This window comes from Propithecus coquereli, unplaced genomic scaffold (assembly GCF_000956105.1).
Source record: "Propithecus coquereli isolate 6110/MARCELLA unplaced genomic scaffold, Pcoq_1.0 Scaffold2, whole genome shotgun sequence".
Lineage (NCBI taxonomy): Eukaryota > Metazoa > Chordata > Mammalia > Primates > Indriidae > Propithecus > Propithecus coquereli.
The window spans coordinates 4,478,833-4,498,238 of NW_012144966.1; the positions used below are offsets into that span (position 1 = coordinate 4,478,833).

General features: G+C 32.7%; 1 protein-coding gene across 1 annotated transcript in view; it reads right to left on the reverse strand.

The window, feature by feature from the left end:
- VPS13B (vacuolar protein sorting 13 homolog B (yeast)) overlaps nucleotides 1-19,406 on the reverse strand; it is a 933,283-nt gene that overhangs the window by 557,706 nt on the left and 356,171 nt on the right. Inside the window, exon 20 of the mRNA XM_012643529.1 lies at nucleotides 2,816-2,925. Coding sequence (XP_012498983.1) covers nucleotides 2,816-2,925 — 110 coding nt within the window. The remainder of the gene's footprint in view (nucleotides 1-2,815; nucleotides 2,926-19,406) is intronic.

A 19,406-nucleotide genomic window follows, 5' to 3' on the forward strand; every position in this document is an offset into this window, starting at 1 on the left:
TGCATTAAATATAATTTTGATTCATCCATACTAAGGTCTACCATATAATATTTAATAAGTATTATGTCATTTGAATATTCTATACTTTATCCACTTGCTTACAGATGGCAATTAGATTATCGTAATGAATAACTGGCTAGTACAGGATTCCTTAGGCTTATATGAATATGAGTGTCACGTAAGAGCATACCTGAATCAAGAAGCATAATTTTGAGGTTATAAGACCTGCTCATTTTCAATTCTATTAGATATTTCCAAATTTATAAATTTTTGCTCATGACAGTAGTCATCATTCTCCACATTTTCACCAATACTGCATATTGGCATTTTTTCACTAAACAGATTTTCAAAATGAAGATGAGTGGTCATGAATTGATAATAATTGAAGCTGGGTGATGAAGAGATATGGTTGAACTATACAATTCCCTCAATTTTCCATGAATAAAAACTTTAAAGACTAAAATAGTAGATTAAGGACATTTAAAAAAGGATATTTTTGAGTATTGCTGAACTATGGTAAAATAGTAATGTTATAGATTGCTGTTGAAAATGTAAACTGTGTACCAATTCTGGAAGCAATTTGGCAATATAACAAAAATCTTAAAATATGTCTCAGAAATGCCAAATATATGCCTAGAGGTAATAATTACACTTTTAAAAATATATTCTAAAGTTTATAAAGATAATTGCAAAAGTTTGGCTATGAAGATATTTACTCTAATATTATTTGTAACTCTGGGTGGAATTATGGATATCTGTTTACCTTTTAAATAAAGTTATTATTTTTGAACTTAGAAAAACATTTATAAGACATGTGTTATGTAACAATGTTTTAATTAACAATGGACCACATATACAATTGGGGCCCATAAGATTATAATACCATATTTTTACTATACTTTTTCTGTTTGGATATGTTTAGATACACAAATACCATTGAGTTACAACTGCCTACAGTATTCAGTAAGTAACATGCTGTACAAGTTTGCAACATAGGAGGAATAGGCCATATCATATAGCGTAGGTGTATAGTGGGCTACACCATCTAGGTTTGTGTAAGTACACTCTATGATGTTTGCACAATGATAAAATCACCTGACACATTCCTCAGAATGTATCCCCACTATTAAGAAATGCATGGCAGCTGTATATTCAATTTTAAAATAGTTACAATAAAATAAAAGTTAAAAATCAAAATCCTTGAATGTACTTGATATCAATTAAATGAATGCCTAATTTATGTAAGCTGCTAGAACACTCTTATTTGACCTTCGGGGATACCTAATACATATTGGAAATAACTGTATTACTTAGAAAATCTCCAATCAAGAATTTACAATGAAAATTTTTCTCAGCTGTTCCTGCCATTAGTCTTACTTCTCTGTCATACATCCTATGTTCTGCTAGAGTAAACATTCTAAAATCCAAATCCATTGACATTAGTTTCCTATAGTTTTTCTTTACCCTTAAATAAAGTTTCAAATACCTAGCATTATAAATAAAATTTTATAGGAATTGGTTTCCAATTTCTATCATTCTCTATAAGAATATTTGATCCCATCGTGGAACTATCATGTTTTTGCATTTTCTTTGCCTTTGCTCAAACAGTTCAGTCTAGAACAACCTTCCCTGCCTGGTTTACTCCTGTGATGCCCGGTTTAATTGTTAATGCCTCCTTTTCATACCCACTCCTGATTGTGAAAACTATTTCTCTTTTTTGTTTTCACATAATCCTGGACATACATGAACACAGCAATTACTAACAACCACATTACTTAGTATTCTCAAATACACTAAACACACTTAGAGGAATAGACTTACCCATGATATTTATTTCTGTGGCCCTAGTCACACTGCCTTATATTCTATAACTACTTATTAAAAGGAAAAATGGAACAGAGGCAGGGATAGCAAAAGTTTCAAATGAAATTGGATAAAGTGAAGAAAAACCTTTAAAAGATGCTCCTTAGACTGTACTTTAAAATTTTTTTTATTCTTATGTAATGATAAAATTGTGTATTTTCCCTATCAACTTGCTTTAAGTTACTTCAGAAAAAAGATACAAAGCTATTCCAAATAGAAAATTGCAAAATTACAATTAAGTCAATGGGAAAATAAAATTCAATATAGCACAAATTTGGCCTCAAAAACTCTTAGTGTTGCCATTTATAAACTGTGTGACTATAGGTAAGTAAATCTCAATAATCATCAGTTTCTTTGTCTTTAAAATGAGAATAATAAAACCAACTGTCAGAATTACATTTAAATATCCTGACATATAAAAATTACATTTGTGTATTTTAGAAACCATAATTACCCACTTTGGAATTTATACCCTTTTAAACAAACATATATGCCAACCTTTTTTCACCAACCATCCCAAACCCAGGATTACGTATTCAATACATGTTTGTTGAATAAACCTGAAGATAAAGAAGAAAGTCGAGACAAAAACAAAAAGTGAGTATTTACTGAGCAATTCTTATGTATCAGTCACTGTGAGAATAGACGCCTAGGCACTATGAGGGAACATAGGCTAGTAAAATAGGACTACCTAAATTAGTCTCTAATCTATCTTCTTCACAAACCATTGTACAGAAAGCCTCATTAGTATTCAAAGAAACTCTAAGGTGAGATGCAATTTCTTGCACAGAAATTAAGAAGTAGAATTGTTTAAAAGGGGTGGAATGGGGAACAGAGGAATTTTGGTACATTCATTTTTAAAAGAGATTCAATAAAAAGACATATATAACCCTATTAAATAACTGAGATAAAGACTTATTCATTAAGATAAAAATTTATAAAAATCTCTTACCTGTTGCATATGTCTGCTTGTTCGTTTCTGAGGCTGATAGATGAGCCACGTATATAAGATTGGGTCAATATTAACTGCTAGTCCTTGTACACTGCAAAGAAATACAGCACCTAAAACATGAGATTTTTAAATTGTTATAATTCCTCATAAAAATAATAAGCTTCATATCACTTTATACTGAGTGGGATAGCTGTAATAAAAAAGACAAACAACAAGTGTTGGAAAGGATGTGGAGGAATTCGAACCCTCAAACATTGCTGTTAAGGAATGTAAAACGTACAGAAATGTAAAATGGTGTAATCACTTTAGAAAACTGTATGACATTTCCTCAAAAAATAAAACATACAGTTACAATGTGATCTAGTAATTCCATTCCTAGGTAAAAAGCCAAGAGAATAGAAAGCAAATGCTCACAAAAAATCCTTGTGCTCAAGTTTTCATATCAGAGGGTAATTCACAGTAGCCAAAAAGTAAAAAGAATAAAAATGTCCATGAATTGATGAATGAATAAATAAAATGTGGTATATCCATACAATGGAAAATTATCCATCCATGAAAAGAAATAGAGTGTTGATACATGATACAACATGGGTGAACCCTGCAAACATTATAATGTTCACTTAATAAGTAAAATAAGCCAGTCACAAAATATCACATATTGTATGACTGCACTTATGTGAAATGGCCAGAACAGTCAAAGCACAGAGACAAAAAGTAGATTAGTGGTTGCAAGGGCCTTGGCAGGGCAGGGTGAGTAGAAAAAACTGCTAATAGATACGTGGTTTCTTTTGAGAGTGATGAAAATGTTCTGGAATTAGAAAATGGTGATGGCTGCACAACTTTGAGAAGATACTAAAAACCACTAAATTATACAATTTAAAAGAATTTTATGGAAAGTGAGTCCCATATCTCATTAAAAGTGTATTTATCTTTTAAAAAAAATAATCTTAACTTTGTAGGCAAAGAATGATTTCTATATTGGCCATGAGAATGGAATATTACCTCCCCTTTTTATTTATATTATAAAACCAATTCGCAATTTGAAAGGAAGCATTATTATAACCATTCAATAAATCATTGTAAATTACAGCTTTTAATGTTCAAAAGCAGAGAGAGCGAGCGCGAGCGAGAGAGCGCGAGCGCGCATGCAAGCTGCCTAGATGAAATGCAGGCTAACGTTATGACATAAAACACCATGCTGAAGTGTAACAAGTTGCAATTCCACCCTACTAGCTAATATATTTTTATGCTTCTCTGAGAAAAGTAGCTCACATGGAACTTAACCTAACACAGAATATCCCATTCTTAATTTATGTGCAGGTTATATGTATCTGAGTTCCACCAGAATTCATGGAACATAAGAGAAAGAGTATTTGTCAGTTTTGTTATAAACTGTACCCCTAGCATCTAGAAAAGTACCTGCCACATGGTAGGGGCTGAGAAAATGTCAAAATAAATGATAAATGGGTTCTCGGGTTAGGGTCAACCCAAATAAATGGGTTCTCATTTGTTCTATTATGTTACAGATTATTTAAACTCGGATAATTAGTATAATTACTGAGTCTTATGAAAAATGATCTACACAGAGATGGAGATAAAAGGATGGAAGAGAGGAAGCAAGAGGAAAAGAGATTACTCCTTTTTTCAAAGCTTTGCACAGAATTTTCAAATAAGCAAAATCTTCCACTTGTACTCGTTTCACTTTGTAGTGATACTTCTCCCAGAGGCCCAGAATAAGTATAGTTCCCTGGGTAGCATGCTAAGACAAGATAAGCAATGCCCCCTTCCACGGACAAAAACATGTGCTGCTGAGCAATAATGTACTCAAGTACATGACGTATCAGAAAGATAGGGAGAAACTAAATACAATACTATTGCAAAGTGGGATTTTTAATTGAAGTCAAATGGAAATCCAATTTAATATATTTAATATATTTTTTACATTCATAGATTTCAAATTTCTCATCAGGACATAAATTTTTCTTTCTCTCAAGTATCACTTGTATACAGAATAAAGGCATAAAAATGCTACATTACGTTAAGAAAAATAAATAGGACTTTCCCAAAATGATATCCAATTTTCAATTTAGTACCTCTATTACAGTAGAGACTATCATTTCCACAAACAAAAATAAAATATTACAGTATATGCAGCAATATTTAATTTATATTGTATTCTTATTTTAAAACAACTTATCTCTCCAAAATGTTGTTATCTGGGAAAGAGAATTTGCCTCCAAATATGAAAACTGTTTATTAAGACTTTTTGATTTTAAAGCAATGAATTGAACAAGATTTAGAAAATTTAAAAGATTTAATAAAATTCAAGAATATATAATTCTGATCTTAAGGGTTAAAAGATCTTTCTAAAAATGTATATACAGGTCTGAAATTACAGTTAGATTTGAATTACTTTCTGTCAAATAAGCCCACTGTAATATAAATAATATGTTTTATAACTGATATCACATAAATATCACATATAATATGTATTCTTGGCCAGGCGCAGTGGCTCACACCTATAATCCCAGCAGTTTGGGAAGCTGAGGTGGGAGGATGGCGTGAGGTCAGAAGTTCGAGATCAGCTTGGGCAACATAATGAGACCCTGACTCTAAAAAAAAAAAAATTAAAAAATTAGCCAGGCATGGTGGTGCATGCCTGTAGTCCTATCTACTCAGTAGACTAAGGCAGGAGGATCATTTGAACCCTCGAGTTTGAGGCTGCAGTGAGCTATGATCACGCCACTGCACTCCAGCCTGGGTGACAGAGCAAAACCTACATTATGAAAGACAACATTTGGATCCAGAAGACAAAGGATCCAACACAGTAGAAAAGTGATGAGAATCCCCAGAATTACAACAGTGAACTGGGGACAGGTACATGGAAAACTTAATAACAACAAAACACAACTATTAAATAAAGGGAAAACAAATGTTATAAAGGAAAGGATACCTAATCATAGGATATAACATGACTTTGCCATGAATGCAATGTAATGTAAATTGTGAAAAAATAAATGAAACAATCAATCAAATTTATGATACAACAATACAGGAAATATGGGCATACAAGAAATACATGTGATGAAGGCCGGAGAGGGTGAAAGATGGCCAATCATCATTTTCCACAGTAAAAACTCAATAAATAATTCTCTAAAATTAACAATCAAGAAATACCAAGAAACTCTATGTTATTTAAAAATATGGAAGGAAATACCAAAATAATTAAAGATTTGAAACTAGTTAGTTACCACTAGAAAAGCGAATATTAATAAAGGAGTTCTGTTGCCCTGAAGGAGAATATAACTGCAATTCTGAAACTTGGGACAGCAGAAAAGACAAGTAGATGAGTCTTAGATTTTCTTGTGAGGATGAATCCTCAAACACTAGCAAAAAGCAGAATAAAATTTTCTCCTTGAAAAAATCTCTAATTCATTAACATGTAACAGCCACAAATTATGATCAGTTGATGTTTCCCACACACAAAAAAATCAGCAACTGCTATAGAAAGCAAGCCACTGTGAGTGAGAGTCAGAAGTATTAACAAACAACTAATTTAGACTCTCAAGCACCGGAGGTATTAGAAGACAGGATATAAAACAGCTATGTGTAAAATGTTTAAAAAACATGGAAATATGAAGATGAATCAATAATGAGAAAATATTAGCAAAGAGCAGACAGATTTTAAAGAAAAATAAAAATTACAGAAATGACAAATTGTTGAAGTAAAAAACTCATTATGCAGGTTAAAGAGAAGATGAGATGCAGCTGAAGAGAGAATTAGTTAAATGGCAGATATATAAGAAGATAATTTAAAATGCTACCCTGGATTAAAAAAATGAATGAAAACTATTAAAATGAAGTTAAGAGACATCGAGGTCCAAGAAATAAAACCTAACATATGTCCTACTGAATTCCAAAGGGAGATACTAGAGAATGGGGAAGAGACAATATAATTAAAAAGAAAATGGCTAAAAATTTTACAGAAGTGTTAGAAGATAACAAATCTAAAATCTTAGAGGTTCAGTGAACCTCCAACTGGAAAATTAAAATAAACATACAATAAAAAGACAAAAAAAAAAAAAGGAAGCTGTAAAACACCAAAGAAAATGAGAAGGTCAGAAAAGTATACAAAATGAAAAGACAGATCACCTGATGAAATAACTTTAAAAGGCAAAATAAGTTGATGACCAACTTCCTAGTAAATAGTCAATGGTATTCATTATGTGGTTTTACTTCAATACTTACATATATGTTACACATTCCTTTGTGTGTACCTAATATTATATTTAAAAGATAATAAAGGAGGAAAAAAGATATTAAATTGATTTTTTAAAATAAATCAGGATAAGTTTTGTTCTCTTTTATATTATGTATCTAAGTACAGGCCACATACAAACTATAAGTTTTTTAATTATGATAAAAGATACCAAAAACCCCTACATAAACAAACAGTTTATAAATTTGAAAGTATGCAAACTGGAAAAGATAAAATTGAATTAAGAAATTACAGACATTTTCCATGCTGTGCACATTATTGTCAAAGTCTTTTTAGGTGTGTCAAAACTAAATGTTGTTCAATGAATTTTCAAAAATTCATTTTCTTAATAAGTAATTTTCTTAATAAGTAATTAACACAATTTTTTTTTTGGAGACAGGGTCTTGCTCTGTCACCTGGGCTAGAGTGCAGTGGTATCGTCATAGCTCACTGCAACCTCCAACTCTTTTGGCTCCAGCATTCCTCCTGTCTCAGCCTCCCAAGTAGATGGGACTACATGCATGCACCACCACGCCTGGCTAATTTTTCTATTTTTTGTAGAAACAAGGCCTCGCTCTTGCTCAGGCCAGTCTTGAACTCCTGGCCGCAAGCGATGCTGCCATCTCAGCCTCCTAAAGTGCTAGGATTACAAGTGTGAGCCACTGTGCCCAGCTTGACACACCTTTTTAATTGGAATTTTTAGAGAGAGAAACATAACAAATATTTTCAAATGGACAATTAAACTTGAAGGTCTTATTTATTTTATTATAATTAAGAATTTTAAAACATACTTCACCAATAACTATGTAAGTTATATGATTACATTATACCAAAAAGACTTCATGACTTGCAGCCAGGCTTGAACTTTATGAATGTTAAATAGATGACAAGAGAATAACCCATTAATTTGACATCAAGTTAGTAGAAATATAATTTAGAGATAATGTTCTTTTAAACTTAAAGAGATATTTTCATCCTATACTCAATTTACAGGACATAGCCTTTAAAATAACACGTAAGTTCTGACACACAAGTGTGTGCGTAGTTTGATACCGAGTTGACACAAAACAGATCCACCATAAATCACTAAAATTTGGCAATATATTATTCTGTTTAATTTTAGCCTGGGAGAACAACTATTAAAAAAAAGCGTGGTTACTTCTCTGCTTACTGCCAAAATGGTTCACTTATCCACATTCCACTCAGGCTTCACCAATTAGTTAAATCAGGGCACCACTGTCATTTGCAATTACATCCTAAGCTGAAGAATGAAAGCTAAAATAAGAGTTAGAGACTAAAGTTGTACAGCATTAAAGTTAAACATATATGTTTCCTTTCAGCTACAGAACCTTATCAGCCAATGAGACTGTCTTATAAAATGTCAAGTTATATAAGGGAAAAAGTATTCTATGTTTTATTTTAAACCAATGAATGAGATCCAAAACATAAACATATTCATTGATATCTAATTTAAATGGCTAAAACTATTTTTCTATTAAGCAGTTATAGTAAGGTAAGAACCTTTTAGATCTGTACAGCTCTTAAAAAATTATTTGCTACTCTTATTTTTAAGAGTAATTTCAATAATTTTGGCTAAACCATTAAGTAAAAAACAACAAAAAAGGGAAAATCAATACTTCAAAAACAGAGGTAAGGAATAAAGACGAGAGAGCAATCTGAGGCTACAAATGACAGAGCAGAGATGAGCCGCCAACTACTGGCAACTTTATTCAAAGGAATTGTGAAATTTAGTATAAATGAATCGTAAGACTTGTAGGTATGTGTATGTAGTAGCTCCTGTTAGTTAATTAACAATTACTTCCCTTTCTTAGAGGATGTAGAAAAACCACGAGATAATTCTATTCCATTGTAACAACAAGAACAAGCTACGTAAACCTATCAAAGCTTTTCAACACTCATCAAAGAGAAGAGTTCCCAAAGAAACCCAATGAACAAAAATCATAAAAGTCAAAAGACCTCGCATAGGAGAGAAGGAATGAATAGTAGCTTTGATTCTTGGCAGAGAAGCATGAGGAGAAGAAAGCTGATAAAAAGGGAACTGCAGAGAGGTTGCAGGGTCGGACGGGGGTGGATAATGGGAGGTTGTATGGTGAGCACAATGTGTGTTGATCCAGTGATGGATGCACTGAAGGCCTTGACTTCACCACAATGCAATACATCAATATAGTAAAATTGTACTTGTACCCCATGAATATATACAAAAAAATTAAAACTTTAAAAACAATTTTTAAAAAAGAAAACTGCACTTTAAACAAATGTTTAAAGACTCAGTTGGAGTTTGGCATGATAGTTCAAGATCACTGAGAACCCCAGACACAAGGAGATCCCATCCACCTGTCACCTGTTTTCCACAGGTGTCTACCAATTGCTTTTACCATAGGCTCCATTATTCTTTTTGCACACAATGTTTGGCATTCAACAAAAAAAACCATTATGAAATATAAAATGAGAAGAAATTGTTCATTATAAAAAAAGGAAACAATACACTAGCCCCACAAGTGGCCTAGATTTTGGAATTATCAAACAGGGACTTTAAAACAACTCCGATAAATGTGTTAAAGAATGTAATGATAAAGGTAGATAACATGCATAAGCTGAAGGGGAATTTTACAGAGAGATAGAAACTGTAAAAAGGAGCTAAGTAGAAATATTAGAATTTTAAAAATACAATATTAGAGGTGAAAAATTCTTTCCAAAACTGGTGAATGATACCGAGATTTAAAAAGCTCAGCAAACCCCAAGAAGAATAAATAAAAAGAAACCAGATCTACATACATCATGACCAAACTGCAAAAAACCAAAGAGCAAAAAAATTTTAAAATCACCCAGAGAAAAAAGGACACAATACATATAAAGGAATCAAACTTCTAAATGATAAAAGATACCTTAAACAAAATTAAAGGCAAAAGTCAGACAACAACAAAATATTACAAAAATATACAACAAATATAATATTATTCATGATATATGAAGATTTCCTAAAAATTACTAAGAAAAAAGACATATAATAAAATAGACAAATGGGCAAAGAATAGACAAATATTAATAACAAAATAAATATAATCAGACTTCACTAATGCTCAATATTAGTAATAGCCAAAGAAATCAAGGTGGAAAAATCATTTTTCTTCTGTCACTGGTAAAGCTATGGAGCATAAAGCACTCTCACGATGGGCTGAAAGAAATGAAAAACTGGCACTTTTTAAATGTATATGCTTGCTGAACCAGCAATTTTAGTCTAGGAATCCTGCAAAAACATTTGTAGATATTCTCAAAGGTATATATATATATATACTCAAAGATGTTCATATGTAGTATTATATACAATAAACAAATACATAAATAACATTAATTTCTATAGTCAACTTATGATTATTTAATGGAACACCACTCAGCTATTAAGTGATGAGGTAGAGCTGTACTTAATGACACAAAAATAAGTGCAGAATATAGTATACTAACTGAAACAAGCAAAATGCAAACATAACTGTATTACACAGAAATTTCAGATATTACATATATAAGTATATTTAAGCATAAAATATGTTCATATATAGGTATATTTAAACATAAAGTAGTAATATGTCTGAGTATATGTCGGTAAACATACAAATGATATACTACAGAAAAAGATCTGCAAGTATAGGAGTCACACTGTATACACACCAAGGGAAAACAACAAATATATCACTTTATGATTTTAAAATAATACATTACTATTTTATATTCTAAAACCAGGAAACAACATTAGTATTTTCCTTATCAATTCTGAATTTAAATGAGAAACTTCAGTTAATGTAAGAAACAAAAGGAAAACTTGATTCCCCACAAGTAAAAACCATTTAGAAAATTATCAGTTCTCATACAAGTCTATTAATTTTTCAATTTGTCATTATTTTTTTCAGGATTTTCATTATTCAGTAACCCCATTCCAGTGATCCTGTGCCAAACCATTATAAATTAATATGGGATTCTATAACAAAAAAAAATGATTTTTAAAACCAGTTCCTCAGTTTAAAGTCAATCCAGTTTTGGAAGAAAATACAATCAAAACATGGATTATAAATCAACATATAATCATTGTGAAATTTATTACCAATTAACTCATACTCCTCAGCAAAATCTTTTCTATTATCCAATATTATGATAGTTTTATTAATTTCAAATATTCCTGCATCTTTTTTATGAATAGGCCGAAAACTTCAACATACATCTTAATTGTATTGGCATATCTTAAATAATTCAAGATCGCGAGCATTGTAAAGACACTGTAAACACTATGAAAGTATTACCTAAGTTAATAAGATTCTTAAAATACGAATTGGTATACAACAACTTGGATAGACCAACATCTAGTTTGATTCAAGTGTTTTAAAGTTAATATTAATAATCTCTGATCAAGCTTAATTCTAAATATTTAATTTATATCATACTGATTTAGCATTTTAATCTTGCTGACTATATGAAATTATGCACATCTGACTTACATTTTAAGCAAAGTGAAGATTATATGTATTTTTTTTATAGATTCAACAGAAAACCTAATAGCATTTTTTATTATAATGATTCTTAAAATGAACTAGAATAAGAATCTTCAGAGTCATCCACACTTGATGGTGTCCATAGCTTTTGAAATTTCATTTTATAAAAAAGACACCTGCACCTGTATGTTTATCGCAGCACAATTCACAATTGTAAACATATGGAACCAACTTAAGTGCCTACCAACTGATAAGTGAATAAAGAAAATGTAATGTACATATACCATGGAATACTACTCAGCCATCAAAAAGAATGAAGTAATGTCTTTTGAAGCAACCTGGATGGAACTGGAGGTTATTATTTCAAGTGAAGAAACCCAGAATAAAAAACCAAATACCACATGTTCTCATTTATAAGTGGTAGCTAAGCAATGGGTATGCATGGTCATACAAAGTGACTTAATGGACATCGAAGACTGGGAAGGGGAAGGGTGGAAAAGGAGTGCAGGATGAAAAATTACCTGTTGGGTACAATGTATACTACAGGTATATTAAAAGCCTAGACGTCTTCATTATGCAATTCATCCATGTAACAAAAAAATCCACTTGTATTGCCCAGATATTTAAATAAAAAATATAAATAAAGTGATAATTAGTATACAGTTAGGTGTCCTTTTCCCTGTGGGAGAAAAATTCTTTAACGGCATGAAGTAGAACAGAGTGTGTGTGGCTGTAACAACGAGGTACGGAAGCTTATATAAGTGGCATTATTATATCATCAGGGTAAGAGAAACTTACCCTGTTTGAGTGCTATACCGATGGTTAAGCTTTAGGCTTACGTGAAATAAAATGAATGATAAAGAAAAGCCATGAGAGTTTCAAGTGGTTCTAGCATTAAAAAACATAAATATTTAAGGTGATGGATATCCCAAGTACAGTGATTTGATCGTTACAAATTATATGAATGTACTAAATTATCACACATACCTTGAAATTATGTACTTCTATTATGCATCAATAAAAGTTAAAAATAAATAATAAAATAAAATTTCATGTACCAGTAGAGGTTGGAAATGACTCTTTCAAATTCATTATTATAATACTCAAAAGACTAGGAGATACAGTGTATATTATGGTTTAACTATGAAATCCTTCATACTAAAATTTTTGATTAATAATAAATCTTACTTTGAAATTAAAAGCAATGCTTTTCTGACCAAAACCAGGTAAGTATGTATTTTCTGATACTTAATATCATTACCTCTCATTTCATCTAAGATCTACTGGCATAAATCATAGGATACATTTCTAGCATTCCTAAATCCAGGACACTACACTCCATTTCATTAGTCATCCTTTTCCAGTCAAGTCATTTGTTTCAATCACTCAGGAATGAAGGCTGCTTTTTAAATAAAGAACCTTAAGATCACTATATTCAAAATATAAACAAAAATATTATCAAAAATCACTTTCCTGCATGCATCAAAACCAAACAAACAAAAATCCCAATATTTACCTTGATCAGAAAGTAATCTGAAACTAAAATGATTTTTCCCCCTAATTTGGCTTGCCTTTGGGGGATAAAACTTGCTGCTGATGGGAAAAAAACCCTGCATATTTAATTTAGCTACCTAGTATTTTCCATAAATAGTTACTAGAACACTTCATGGTAATCTAGATTATTATTGTATTTACACCACACAGAACACTGTACAGAACACTGTACAGAACAGCAGGACTCTAAAACATATCCAAACTTTTTAAATTCTACCTGACAATGGTTCCAGTTTTTTAATCTTCCCTCTGTAACACAGCCATAAAACACTTAAGATACAACTAAATTTGAAGAGTAGGCAACAGTAAGTCTTACAGAAAGTTCTCAAGGTTACAAAGCTTAACGTGGGCGTGAAGATGAGTTGCCAAAGTTAGAGGTTTTAAAATTCAAAGAGTCTGGTTTCTGAACAGCATTCCGGTATTAAATTGAATTCCTGGTTGCAACCATTAAAAGAGGTAAGCAGTCATCACCATTCCTGGAGTTTAAATTGGATTAACAGCTCCTGGAATATCAAAGACTAATTTGGAGCAAGTTTACAAAATATAGAATACAAAGAAAATCAATGAATTATTGCTATAGTTGTTTAAGCTAATCAAGACTAAAAAGCACATAATTTCTTACTAACCCATTATTTTAAAAATTAACAATAGAGCTTTTGAGTGACACATGATAAAAACTATTTTAAAGTTTGTCAAATTTATTTAATTCAACATGCTTAGACATACCATTTTTAAAGGTCAAATTCAAATACTGGCAAGGGTGTGTTAAAACTGACAGTGTAATGACTCAGGGTTCAGCCCACAGACCATGTACAGCTACCTGTTTTTGTAAATAAAGTTTACTGGAACACACCCACACCCATTGACTTACATATTGTCTATGGCTAATTTTGCACTAAAACAGCAGAACTGAGTGGTTGCAAATATTATATGGCCCATGATTCTACTAATATTTACTGCCTGGCCCCTTAAGAAAAAGTTTGCTGACCCCTAGCAACCCATTGCTGGTAGGAGTTTAAATTAACATAACAATTTTGGATATGAATTTGGTGATAAAAAGTTAATACCTTTTGACTAATTCCATTTCCAGAAATCTATGCTAAGGAAATACAGGAATTACTTAATATTAAAAATTTCAGAGAGTTATTTATAATAGAAAACATCCGAAACAATCTAAATGTCCAAAAATGAGGACTGGTTAAACAAACTGGGGTGTTAGCCAAGTGACAAAATAGTAAGTAGTCTTTAAAAGATAGTTGTGAAGAGTATGTGATAATAAGAAAATTCTTAAGACATAGAGATTTTAAATACAATTTAATAGAACAAGGTAAAATAAGTATCAGCAGGAAAAAAAAAAAACCTAGAAGGACATACGTAAAAAACCGATTTAAGCGGTCTCTGATTTGGAAGTTATTTTTCTTTGCTTTCTATATTTTTTAATTTTCCAAATTCTATTTACTAAAAATATTATTACTTTTATAATAAAAACTTAACAAAATATATGTAAACATCTCAGGATTTTATACGTTTAAGTGATAAATACATTTATTCCTCTGCATAAACATTACTTTGCCAATCCCCCTTAAATTAAATCTAAACTTCTTACCATAACCTACAAAACCGTACACGATCTGACTCTCACTCCTCCGCAATCTCATCCCATGGCACTCTCTCCCTATTGATTACACTCCACCTACCCTTGAACATCTCAAATTCTTCACTAACCCTTCAGTTTAGATCACTTCTCTGTTATCTCCTCAGAGAGACCTGTCTCTTGCCACCCTATCAAATTAAGTTTTACCATTGTATTTTACATCACAGTGTCTTCTTTATTACTGAACATTTATAATTACATAATTTTTTGCTTACTTACTACCTCCTCAGACAGAATGTAAGCTTATGACATCAGGAACCAACCATCTCTACTGTTCACATTACATCCAATGCCAAGCACAGTCTTAGGCAAATAGAAAATACTAAATTTGATGAATGAATGTAAGAATACATAACTACATCTACCTTTAATATTCTAAACACTTATCACAAAGCATAACTTCACTTCAACCAGAAGTAACTATTTGAAAATATTCTTCAAATCAAAGAATAATCCAAATACTACTCAATATAAGACATACTTTAATTAGTAATAACAGGTAAATCTGTTTCCTGGCCTGACTTCCAATATTCACAGGTAATATTATTTCACGTATGCTGTTCATTTCAGCTTTTTATCTGATTGTATAAGCAATGTAGAATCACTGGAGACATTTTAGAAGCAACAAGAAAGTAGAGAGAAGAAAACTTTTATAATCAACATTTTTCTATAGATGATACTATTATTTGAGAACTTAAAACTCTTATTTCGACAAATATTTTTAGATTGTAACCACATGAAGCTGGTATCCCCAACAAGTATATTTTCTAAAAACAAAACTAGTATCATATCCTACATACACTTTTGCTCTAATCTTTTATGATGGGCTTTTTCCTGGGTCATTTTAGTAGATAGCCACTGGTTTTTATTCTCTGGTATTCCTTTTCCCTTGTTCCAAACACTCCTAATTCTCCATTGACCCTGAATTGTTTCTTATTCCAGTTCTATGTGGGATTCTACCAACTTCATACAGGACAACCTAATACAACCTAGACTTGTGCCCATCTACCATGCGTCTGGTTTCCAGACTTGGCGCTCCCCACTTGACTTCTGAGATGTGGAACAGTGCAGTCTCTCATGCAGTACCCACAAATACATGTACAAGCTGGAAAAGCAGCGAAGTCAGTGCCTGGAAGAGTGGAAACCTGAACAATGGAATATGGCAGCCAGTGGAAAAAAATCTTCTCAGAACTGTCCTGAGAAGTAGTAGCAGCCAAACGAGATGATACATTCCTATATAACTTTCTCTTTTCTTGATTTATACCTTTATTCTTGGGACTGCATTCCCTAATAACAGCAGCATATAATCCCACCAAAATATATGTGATTGCAAGGGAAAAACCTGCTTTCTGAGGAACCCAAGGCACTCTTTTGTTGCTTCTGGTTAAAGCATTCCAGTTTTCCTTTGGGGAATTATCACACTCTCTCTCTCAAAATCACATACAGTTTATTGGGATTATCAATGAAGGTATTCTATATTCCCCTGCTCAAGAGAGGTGCATGTGTCTGAAACCAGGTATCATAAATTCATCTTAATTGCCTATTTAAATCTATGTCTACTTCATTTTACCTCATGCATATAATTTGGTAAACATAATCCTCTTCCTTCCCTCCTTCCTTTTCTTTCATTCTTTAACTACCATTTATATATCTAATATGTTCAAATTATTGTGCTAGGTACTCAAGGTTCAAATATAAATAAAACAAAATGGCATTCTCAAGGAATCTTGTAGAGATGAGGAGGTGGGAAAGAGGGAAAATAATAAACTAATAATTATAAAACAAGGGAACAGGTATAGTTTTAGCACTGTGGAAAGGGTGGGAATACATGACTCACAATGAGAGGAGAAGCTACACAGTACAAGTGATTTCTGAGTGGAGTCCTTAAGAAGGAGGATTCTGACAACTGTACAACAAACAAAAAAGGATGTTCCAGAAACAGACACCAGTTTGTGCAAAAATATGGAGATAAGGAAGAGTATGGTATGTTCAGAAACATATAAGTAGTTTTAAAAGGTTGGAGCTGAAAATTTGTAGAGCATATGGCTAAATAAGGAATGCCCATTCTATAGAATTACCCTTTTTGTCTGGAGGTGTTAAATACAACTGAAGACATTCAAGCTGGAGAAAAATGAAATCTCAAATGTGCATTTCAGGAAGAACAAAATGAATATAGCATGAACTATGGATTAGGGGTTGGGAGACAAAATAGGTAAACAACACTATTTAGTTTCACTTCTTTTTAAATTAACACAAGCATTCAGGACAAAAGTCACAAAGTTCTAACCTGAGACGGTAAAAGTCAGATTGAAAAAGAGTGGCAGTCAGATTTCTAGAATATTTTATTTGAGAGGTAGAAATCGGATTTTATAACTAAATAGATATAGGAAGTAGGAAGGAATAGTTTGAGCCACTGAGAGGATACAGTGGTATAATTATTTATGAAATGGACTAAAAAATGAATTTGAAGAGAAAGAAGAAGATAATAATTTGGGAGATGGGGGATTAGGTATGTTTATGGGACAACCAGGTAAAAGTATTTAGAAGCAACCAAAATATATAAGCTAACATTTTTTTGTGGGATTCCTGGAGCTAGAACTGCAATGGAACTACAGGGAAGAAAGAGGTTATGTTAATCAAATTACAACCACAAAGTACAGTAAAAATAGACAGAAACATAAAATGATATAATACCTACAAGTACAGCTAAAACTGACTAAGTAAAAAAATAACCAAAGGACCATGTTCACTGAGGAAATGAGATGGTTAGACAGAACAAAAGAGAAATTGAAAAGGAAATTAAGGGATGGTCAGAAGGCTAGAATCAAGATACAAAAGAATGAAGACATATCATATCTCTTTCTTCAGCATTTTCAAGAGAATGGTCTAAAGCACCAAATACTGATCAAATCAGGCATATAAAAATACTTAATTTTACAAACATAACAACAGTCTTCTTACTCAGGTTTTATTTCACTGGGTTCTCTTTTCTCTAATTGGCTTCATTGTTCTCAGGTAAACGCTTATAAACAGTGGCAAATGGCTACGATAGGCTCAAGATTATAACCTACTCACATGGAACAACAATGGTAGTTTCCCTTTCCCAATAATTAACAAGAGTCTTGGAACTAAATCTCCTTGGGCTCCATGGATCATCCCTTAACCAATCATTTCAAAAAAGGAATAAAATATGATTTCCAAGGCACAGGTCACATGTCCAATCCTAGAACTACCTTGTGAAATCAATCCCACTTTAATCTTATGCTTTAGAGCTATTATCAGATGGGGAGGAAATGGATGCTGAACAGGCAAAACAAAAGAAGCATCACATTTCATACCTAGGATGCAGTACAGTACGGACCAGAATATAGTGATTTTTAATTTAATATAATTTTAAACTTCAAAGTTGCAAAAATATTACCAGAAAATCCAAAATACAGTTAAATACCCCAAGCGTTTAAATTTAGACCCAATTACTTTACACACACACACACACACACACACACACACCTGTGTACATGTGTGATATGTGTATCATTTACTAATCCATTTGAGAGCAAATTGGAAACATGATGCTAATTTACCCCTAAATATGTGTATTTACTAAAAACAAGGACATGCTCTTACATAAATGTTGCATTTTTGAACACATGTTGTTGTTAACACCCTTTTGTGAACAATTTTAAAATCTTTCCTAATATTCAAAGCTCCCTAAAACTTTTTCTTTTTTTGAGACAGAGTCTCACTCCGTTGCCTGGGGCGAGTGCCACAGCGTCAGCCTAGTTCACAACAACCTCAGACTCCTGGGCTCAAGTGATCCTCCTGCCTTAGCCTTCCGAATAGCTGAGACTACAGGTGTGAGCCACCATGCCCTGCTAATTTTTTGTTTCTATTTTTAGTTGTCCTGCTAATTTTTTTCTATTTTTTAGTAGAGACAGGGTCTCACTCTTGCTCAGGCTGGTCTCGAACTCCTGAGCTCAAGCAATCCACCCACCTCAGCTTCCACTTAAATTTTTTTTTTTTTTTTTTTTTAGAAAAAATAGTCTATACCACATATCACAAAGTCTGTTAACATTCCTGGAAAGAAGAGATTTCCGTTACAAATAAAAAGAAAATGCAACATCACTAAAACAAAGTAAGTACTCCTCCATCCATTTCTTTTAAAACATGTGATTTTCATTACTAAGAATTTTTCAGGAGAGGAGCCAAGATGGCGGATGAGACAAGCCGCCAGTCAGAAGGTCTCTGCAAAAAAGACGAATTTTAGAAGAAAGAGAAAAAAAATAAGCGAGCAGAGAAACATAGATTGGGTGAAGGTCGGAAGGAAGGGTGCCTGAAACTACAGGAGACTCCACGGGAAGACGCTGCGGAGGAGAACTGGAAGGAGAGAGGTCCCGAGAGGCTTGGAGACCAGCGACAAGGGTAGGTGGAGCAGTTAACTTCCCCCTCCCTTGCATCTCGGACTGCGGGTGGCTCCTGAGCGGCTGGAGAGACCTGCCGACACCAGCCCAGATACGGCTGCCGCCAGTGAGCAGTGACCTCTTGCGGACTCAGCACCCGACTCCCAGCCCCCTCGGGGCACCTCCCCGGGCGCAGACCCAAGCCTAGCGGCAGACGCCATAG